The 9,401-nt window shown below is 37.6% G+C and overlaps 1 protein-coding gene across 1 annotated transcript in view; it reads right to left on the bottom strand.

Moving 5' to 3' along the window:
- Positions 1-1,479: 1,479 nt before the first annotated feature.
- Positions 1,480-9,401, bottom strand: part of STK31 (serine/threonine kinase 31) — a 40,369-nt gene continuing 32,447 nt past the window's right edge. Inside the window, 5 exon segments of the mRNA XM_056338475.1 lie at positions 1,480-1,510; positions 1,512-1,696; positions 5,641-5,709; positions 7,668-7,702; positions 7,705-7,780. Of these exon segments, the coding sequence (XP_056194450.1) occupies positions 1,480-1,510; positions 1,512-1,696; positions 5,641-5,709; positions 7,668-7,702; positions 7,705-7,780 (396 nt within the window).

Below are 9,401 nucleotides of genomic sequence, written 5' to 3'. Positions count from 1 at the left end.
CATGACACACCATCAGGTTAGTCTTCTAACCTCTATTAAGTGTTTAACATTACTTAGACTAAAAGTTACCCTTTTGTTAACAATGAGAGACTGCAATCAGTATTTGGACAGTATCCCACAAAATTACTAAGCCTTTTATTTTTATTGACAAAAATTTATTCTTCTCATATTTCTTTCATGAAAACACTTACCACACTAACAAAAAACTTTACATAAAAAATACATTTTAACAAAGGTTTTGCTGTCATTGGTTATATACACATTACAGAAATTTAAAAAATCATTATCAGTTAACAAAAAAAAAGGATGAAGCATCTTACATGCTGTTCCATATAAAAAAATAATTGGTTTAATGATGGAAAACCAAGTCTAGTATCAGAGGTGGATCTGCCAAGGTGGTTTATCTTCTGACCACTGTGGACTGTATTATTGTACCTGAGGGCTCCCTAATTCCCCTGGTGCTGCTTCTTGTCCATTACACTCTGCATTTTTACATTCTTCATCAGGCAAACAGCAACATCACCAATTCCTCTACAAAACACTTGTCTGCCAACTGTCCAAGAGCAACACCCAGAGGCTAAATATATTGCTACAGCAACTCTGCACATTTCAACCTGTTCCTTTTGGAGAAGAAAGGAAAGCCTCCAGAAAGATAAGCAACAATTTCCTTTAAAACTAAAAAGCTGACAAAATTCTTTCAATAGTAACATTAACATCAAATGTTGCAGGCAAACAAATACTCTCATGAAAAATCACCCCCTTACAGCTACTGCGAACGTTTGAGAACAGATGATACATACACGTGCCTCTGTAGAGGAAATAAGTCGTTTTTGTAAATGTGTGTGTATAGTATTTGGTTGCAATGCAGCAGCATTGCAAAGGAGCAACTAGAAGGATGCCTGCTCTCTAGAAAGCCAACTGCATTTTTCAAATGCAGAAAGACAGAAAAGAGGCATGCTGCTCTCTATTTCCTTTCCTAGTTGTCAAAGCAGTACTTGTTTGGGGGTTTTTTTAGTTAAATCTTGACGGCAGTTGCTGTAGGAACAACTTATCTATGCAATAACAAAAAATCTCCAGCAAAAAGGTAATACCCTAGAGCATCTTTACGAGGAACATGTTCTCTGGAATCACAGCAAGAAGAGGGATAGAAAACCAACTACAAAAACAAGTCACTAAAGCTTCATCATAAAGATCTCTAGCACCTAACAAGACTATTCTCTGTAAATGTAACGCCTACATAACAGACAAAGAAAAGGGCTGGCCAATGAAGAGTACAGTCAGTAATTCCACATTTATACCCCCAAACATTTATTCAGAATAAAATGTACTTAAAATAAAACACAGTGAAGACTGTGCAACCACAAAACATGACTGCAGCTACCAAACCTTTTATAATTGGAGATTTCAGATCAGGACAATGATTTCAAAACCAAAACAAAAACAGAAATCAATCAGACACCTGATGGAAAAGTTTCTCATCTACGGAGTAGGGTTTGCTCCATTCTCCTCAAGTAATAGCATTTTTTTTATCTGTCTTCTCAGAATCATGTTCTTCATGTGGCTCATACTCTTCACCTGGGTTTGGTGAAACTGAAATCACATCAACTACAAGGAAGCAATCACCCCTCAGCACCTGCTCAGCTGTCAGTCTGTTACAGCAGAACGAATTCAGGAAAAGAGATTTAACTTTATCATCCTACAGAGAGAAGGATTTCATCAGTAAGCAAAAAAACTTTACTACAAACAATAACCAAGTATTTGATGAACACATCTTTTAAGTGCTATGGGCCCAAAGCCCTCACAAAAGGTTCTACCATAGCATTCTCAATGGTCAGCAACACTCAACAGTCATAGAGCTCGTTAACAACAAAATAAAAGCAAGTGTTCAGCTCCAGGTCTGTCAACCTAGTGCCAGCAGATTTCACAGAAAAGCAAAAGTGATTATATTTCAAAATACCAAATCACTGAACTACCATAAATTAGAGAAATACTGAAGCTGGTCTTTCTGCTGACAGACAGACAAACACCCAGACAGAAGAAACTCTGATGCAAAGGAATGTACAAGTAGTCAAAAACTTCCAGACAGAACAAGCAGACAATTTCCAACTCTTCCACTAATTATCAGTGGCTCTGGAGAATCAGCAACTCCCCAAATAATCTGAAATCTAAGTGAAAAGATGGGATCTGAAAACTTGTTCTTACAGGGATAAAGGATTGTTGAGTGTTTATAAAATGTTTTGAATGCTCAAAGGAAAATCTCCACTTAAGAAGATTCAAATGTGCAATGAAATACAGGAGAGAATCATGACTACACACTTCCTCTGCAGAATTAAGTGAAGAAAGTAAGAGCATTTAAAAAGCCTTGTACTTGTATATTTGCATTTCACGATACTATCAAATGTCTGCCAACAACAAATATCCCCTTCTCACCATCTTCTTGCACTAAGGAAGCTGAATGTTGTTTCCACAAGGAATACTGTTGTAGGACACATTTCAATATTTTTATTCCATTTCACTGTGTGTGCTCTTACTTTTTTTTTTTCAAATACACAAAACTGGATGCTGAAACACACTGAACACTGAGCTTGGCATGGCTAAATGAGAGGCTACAAGACCTTATCTCTAAACTTTGTGTTTTCTCAACAGTTACCTAAAATCCATACCCCTGTTTCAAAGCTTCATGTTATTTTCCTGTGACAATTTTATATTTGCTGAAAACAACACAAATTTTCCTAGTTGCAAGTGTGCAATTCCTCTGGGCACAAAACTGAGGTAGAAGGGAAATTACCAGTCTGTCAAGAGCCTGCAGATGGGTATGGAGATTAATTCTGAATAAGCTGATTATAGATAAAGCACTTAAAAGCAAAATAGATTTTCCCCAAGAACTGGGACAAGGATTAATAGCCCGAGGTCTAAAAGATTCCCCAAGAAACAGCTGAAAGGTATTTATTAGTATTACATTCCTTAGTAAAATCCTCATGTGTGTTCCTGAGCACTGCAGGCAGCACAGATTGCTTTCCAGTGGACTTTGGTGGCTGGTGCACGTGCATGCACACACATGCAGAATGAATTCTTAAAAACTACCACAATGATATATTGATTAGGATTTTGACAAGGTCAAAATCAAATGCTGTTTCTTTTGATCAGGGAAAGAAGTTAAAGACACTTGCTCTTACTAAAAGCTGTAAAAAGAATTGGTTCCTGCTAAGAACAATAATGGCTAAATTAATTATTTGTCCTTGTGATAAAGGCAGCTGTTTGCACTTCAGAAGATACCTGGTACAGAAGACCACAAAAGTGTAACACCCTGAAACTGGCCATTTAAACTTTGATTTGCATACCGCAGACTGTATTTGTAAAACACGCTCACAGCAGAACTGTTATGGAAAACAGAAGTAAACCAACTCCTATTTTTTATGTCCCAATAAATCTTTTCTACTTCTTTGAACGATTAAGTTTCCCTTATGCATAAGAGAAAGTTGTTTTTTTCAGTATCCAAGGTTTATTATGTATAATCCTGAATGACACACTGGGCAGACAGTTCCGTACAAGTTTTGTGGAATACATTTAAAAAACCCTAGTTAGCCCTAATGATGAATTGTGAATTACTGAATCTTCTTTCCTGTGTGTTTCATGAGATTCATTTGATTTTTAAACCCAAAGAACCCAAGCAACTATAATGAGCGATAAGAAATCCTATTTACAAGATCACCTCCCTGCTCAAATGCTGCATGTTTTACTCTTTTATTTTGCATGGTAGTGTCACACTGGAAATATTTTTTGGTAGACAGTCCTGTGCTTTATCAGTAATGGTTTCATCACTGGAGAACACTGCTGAAATGAAGTTATTAAAAGACTCTATTGTAGAGGATAACAGTTATCTAATAAAACACGATGATTTACAGTACTGTGTTATGCAGTAACAAGCTACCCTGCCTTGACACTGGAACCACTACAGCTGTGTTAGTCTGGTACTGTATTGTGACAGCTTCTTAACCTAAACCCAGTAAAAAAGGATACACCAAGCTCATAATGAACAAAACTTCAGTAATTTAGCCCCATGCTTTAATAGTTATCTCCACAAAGCAGGAAAATCATTAATATACAAGTATAACCAATAAAGAGGGATTATTTGGGTTGCCTTTTTCCCTTGACAAAACCACCCAAATTTATCTGACCAACAGCAACTCCACTGCTTTGTTTTCTACTTTTCCATTTATTTTTCTACTTTTCTGGAAGATACGAGGATTAACCTCTAACTCTTCCCTATATTCCTTAGAAAATTCTATCCATAAACTAAGACTTCACTTAAAAGCTTAAGTCACCTGCTTGCAGATTTCTAAAAAGTATAAGGCTTGATTTAGCAAGTTCCATGGCCTTCTCAAATCTAGATAAAGCATCACTTAAAGCAAGATCAACACAACAAGCATGATACGAGAAAAAACACAAGGGCAATCCTTGGGAGATGGGAGGGACACAGGACAAGAGCAAACAGTCAGTAACTAAACAGGCCGAAGGCACCCCAAAAAGTACGAAGCAGAAACTAGTCTGTGAAGGCTAATGATTTGAAAAAGGTCTATAAGCCTCCCAGTGAATTTCTTTAAACTATATATGGTGGCATGTCTTTTGTTATTCCAATTTTTATAAGGAGGAAAAGTAATCGCCTGTAGCAAACATAGAAGTTGTTGAAAGCAGGCAAGAAAAAAGGTCTTAAATCTTGGCCAGAAGGCTGAAAGCTTTTGGGAAAGAGTTACACAAGAAAATAGACCCAAAGGAAGACAAGCACTCAGGTAACTAAGGCACACAGAGAGAAGACCATAAAATTATCTGCTTATGATTAACCACCAAGAGCTAGGTAAGTCAGTAAAGGAACTATTTCAAAATTGGAGACCTAAGTTGGGAAACTCGAAGGCACACCAGTCTACTTCTTAAAGAGTCACTGAGACACTGGGCAAGGATAAGCTTCAAAAAAAGGGACTGAAAATAGGAGTTCGAGGGGAGAACAGTTGCTGGCACACAGCAGACAGATAACGATAGTCGAGAGTAGAAAGAATGAAAGCAGCAACACAAATTTGTGTCATGCAGTGTCCATGTACCTGAGGACATTTCAGAGGCATAGGAAAGTTTATGTTTCACTTAAAAAAAAAAAAACCCACACACCAAAAAAAACCCCACCAAAGAACAGAGGGCGCAATACACTTCTACAACTACATTTAAGTAATTAAAATTGCATTTGGCTTTTTTATTAATGCTCAAGCACTGGGCAATCATTATGTAGGAAGACAACGAACAACGTCAGCTTCCCTGAGTTCAGAAAAGATAGGCTGCTAATGCAAATACCTCCCTTGAGGCTGAATCTCAATGACTTATTCTCCAAGTCTGTAACTTGGTGTCATTCAGTCAACAGTTATCTGTGAAGAAGCTGCTCCTCCTAAGGTTGGAATGAAATATTAATAAAGCTCTGGGGTTTTCTACCTTCTCAAACATAGTTTTCTTTGTGCATATTATTTAGAATTATCCAGTCAATTAAGAACACTTTCTCCACCCAGCACTTACAAAGAAAGGTCTGACTTTAAAATAAAAAATTAAGCCACTCTAAACAAAAGCGATCTCATCTTCCTCATCTGACAATTAACATACCATGACAACCATATGCACCTCAGGTGTTCCATCTTCTTTTATGCCAAACTTCTGGTTTTGAACACAAAGCTGTAAACAAAAAGATACATAATGTATAACACTGGTGGTTCTTTTTCGCTTTACTTTAACAAAACCAAACATCAGTCAAAGAGAGTCCAGGTTTCAAGTAAAAATGGATTGTTATGGGAAAATGGCAGGTAAAGGGTTTTTTCCTGATTTCACAGTAGGTAAAATATGCAAGAGGATCAAATTCTTCTTACACAGAAACAAGGGGGAAAAAGTAATATTAGCAAAAGCTGTTAAGAGGTCAAAAGAAACAACTTTTTAAAATATGACTCCATGCCCAAGCTGTATGTTTAATTACATAATTCTCTTTAAGAAATGTTGAGGGGTAAGCGCACTCTTAACTGACAAATGTGAACCTTTGTACCCATAAACGATGTAAAATTTCTCCAGCCTTCACTATTGCCTAGAACACTGCCTGAGTACAGCACTTTTCAAAACCCTGCCTGCAGGTTAAGCTGAAAATGCCTCTCTTCTGAACAATTACATAGATAAGAAAAGGAAGCATGCGTTTAGTCAGCACTGGGCTCTTGTGACAGAGATCAGCAGAGAACTTGGAAAACCACTGTCTCAATTTTAGAAGCGGCACTGCTGTTTAATGAGGGAGAACACAATTTCAGCTGTCCAACATGAAACTGGCAACTGTTGAATATAACACTAACACTTGAGCTAGAATTTTCCATCAAATGATCAATACAAGTCTGAGCTGGAGATTAGTTACATGTGGATTAAACTGAATTCAGCTGGCAAACTTGGATGAGGTTTCAGAAGAATGCTGATCTTGCTGCCTCCCAGATATTACCTTCAAGCAGAGCCAGACATTTATAAAACTGTCTTTTTATCTTTTTTTCACTGTGTTTTTCTTTACTCACTTTAACTTGTAAAAACCTTTCTTCTAGAACAGATGAAGATCTGAATAGTGGTACTGAAAGTGTTCTAACTAAACTGTACCATGCTAATAAATTATAAACATCTATGATATTAAGCTACAGTATAGTTCATCTATTCCAGTAGAAAAATTACTTAATTTTAAGCAACTGCTTCCTAAATTGGGAATAAAACATAATGAAGAGTGACTTTTATATGAATCAGCTTCATCTTCTCAGCACAGGTAACTGACAGTGGCTACATATATGCTTGCAGTTTACGTCTGTATTAGGAAGCGGTTTTAAAATGCTGTGGCACAGAAGGGATTACTGAAGGCATCTGATGGAACTGCCGGTGTTATCCAGGAAGATCTCCATGTACCTGGAGCTCCAACTGGTACTCAGTGAACCAGTTCCAATATAACAAGTACTCACACAAAAATCCCTGCCTGGGAAGATCAGTATTTGCTGTGTAGCTTGTGGCTTTTCAGGTCTGGGAGATTTGAAGTTTTCCCATTCAGAACACATGGCACTGACACCCTGAGCTGGAGAGGGAGAAATACAGTGCTAGAACACAAAAAGGAGATGGAAGAAATGCTTTGCAACATTCCACCTAACACAGGAAAGCTGATTGCTTCCTCCTGTAGTGGCATAACGTGCGCTAAGAAACAACACACCTATCTAAGTGTTGTTGCCAGTAACAAAACATATGACAGCCCCATCCTTGCCTTCATCCTCCCTCTCTCTTTGTATGGGTAATTCCTCAGGGGCAAGGGTAACAAAAAAAGAAGAAAAAAGGCTCACAAGGAATGAACAGGATGTGCGGTAAGAACTGACAGCCCACAGCATGAGGAACAAAAGCATAATTTTTGTTCATATTACTATGCAAATTACATTGTGTATTTTAAAGAAAAATGCAGTCGTCTGCCCATAATTGTAATGCCCATTCATTCCAAACTTTCCACGCAGTTGAAAACATGAACACTTATTTTCCCAAAAGAGTTCAAAGCAAAAGTTGGAGATAACATTTACTACTCTTTGTAAGCCTCCTACAGTTCCATAATATTACTAGAAACTCTCCCACAAGCCATAACATACCCAGAACAGAAGGCAGCCGTAAGCATACATATCAGAGGCTGTCCCATTCTCAGTTCAGGAGAAACTAAGCTTAGGGTACTGACAACCATAGTGTTTGAAGTAGCACATTGATCCTACAGGGGAAAAAACTGCACCCGTAACTTCAAGCACACTGAAGCAGATTATTTCCCTCTCCCTTTCAATGTGTCAGACAGCTTTACCAGAAAGCTCTGTGCTGAACCAGACTGAAATGTAAAATTCTCCCTCACTGATCCAAAGAAAGTGGTGTGTAAAGCAAGAAGAGATAGTCACGCATCCATCATCTGTAACTGTAACAGAAGAATAGGGATGGCAGATTTTACTCCACAATAGAACTGTTAATGCTCGTAAGGTGGTAAAGAATACAAACTGCAAAACTTCTCAAACAAACAAACAAAAAAAAAAATCACAAAAGACATTTGGCACTATTTTGGAGAACTTTAGTTCTGAAGTTCAATTCTGCCAACTTTCCTGGCTTTTCTTCTCTGCCTTTCTGTCTTTACCTGAAACTAGCTGCTTTCTCCCTCCTGGTTTCCAGCATATTTTAGGTCTGTCTACTGTCAAAATAAAAGCTATACTCTGATTTTCTATCCCCTTCCATAACAGCAGCCAGCACACAGCTATAGCCAGACTGGAGAAGAGTAGTCCCCCAACGGCCAAGAGTACTCAGTAACACATTAGTTACCAGCTCTACTCATGCATTTGTGATCATGAGGAAAATACAACCACTGAGCAGTACTGACACCCCCAGAGAGGAGACAGGGGCTGGATCCAGGCTTTGAACTTCCCCGCTCTATACACATGAACTGCTCATTTCAGCACAACCCATACCTGCAAGCAGTAGTAAAGAGAGAGACAGTCTTCCTCAGCTCTTGCAGTTTTCACAATGGCACCATCTGTACCAATTATGACCTTTCAGAAAACTCAGCTGTGAAAAATTTTTAAAGCATCTCTCTTTACCATGGCAAAAATTAACATTTATTTCAAGGGAAGCACACCTTGCTGTCCAAACATTTGACATGCTTGAGATTAACAGACAGTGTGTTTCCAAAGCAGAAATTAGGGTTCTCAACCAAACTTACTTTCATTTATGTTTATTATATTAATATAATGATGCATTATTATAATATATATTACTATTTTAAAAAATCAAATAAGCAGGACACAGACCTCTAGCATAAAAATGTTTTAGCTCTAACAACTTGAGTTTAGAATTCAAAAGGTGACTACAGAACAGATACCATTACTGGAGACTTTGCTATGTAAACACAATGAATAGTAAGAAAATAACTTGTGTTCTTAAAGAGTATTAGATTTTTTCCCCCCAAGAACAACGATGATATTTTTATTATAGAAGAGGACTAAATTAGAAGTATATATAAATACAGCTATATGTAGACAACACGTAAAATCCTGTAATTTACCAAATGCTGCAACAGATTAAAATACATAATAGAACCCCATTACCTATCAAAGAGAAAGGCAAAGACTTCACATGAGCTTGACCAGCCCTTCTTCAAACGTAAGTTCTTACTCTCACCTCTGATGATGCCAGTCAACGAACAATTACTGCAACTGCTCCATCTTTTTTGTTCCACTGTTTTGCTTAACCAGAGCCCACACCCAGTAATGGCTTTTTTCCTCTCCAAGATTAGACTGTGTCTATATACCCAAGCTATTATTCCTAATGCCTGTAACACTACTGCATTAAACTTG

The sequence above is a fragment of the Falco biarmicus genome, chromosome 4 (genome assembly GCF_023638135.1).
Source record: "Falco biarmicus isolate bFalBia1 chromosome 4, bFalBia1.pri, whole genome shotgun sequence".
Taxonomy (NCBI): Eukaryota; Metazoa; Chordata; class Aves; order Falconiformes; family Falconidae; genus Falco; species Falco biarmicus.
This window is presented reverse-complemented; position numbering and strand designations above follow the sequence as displayed.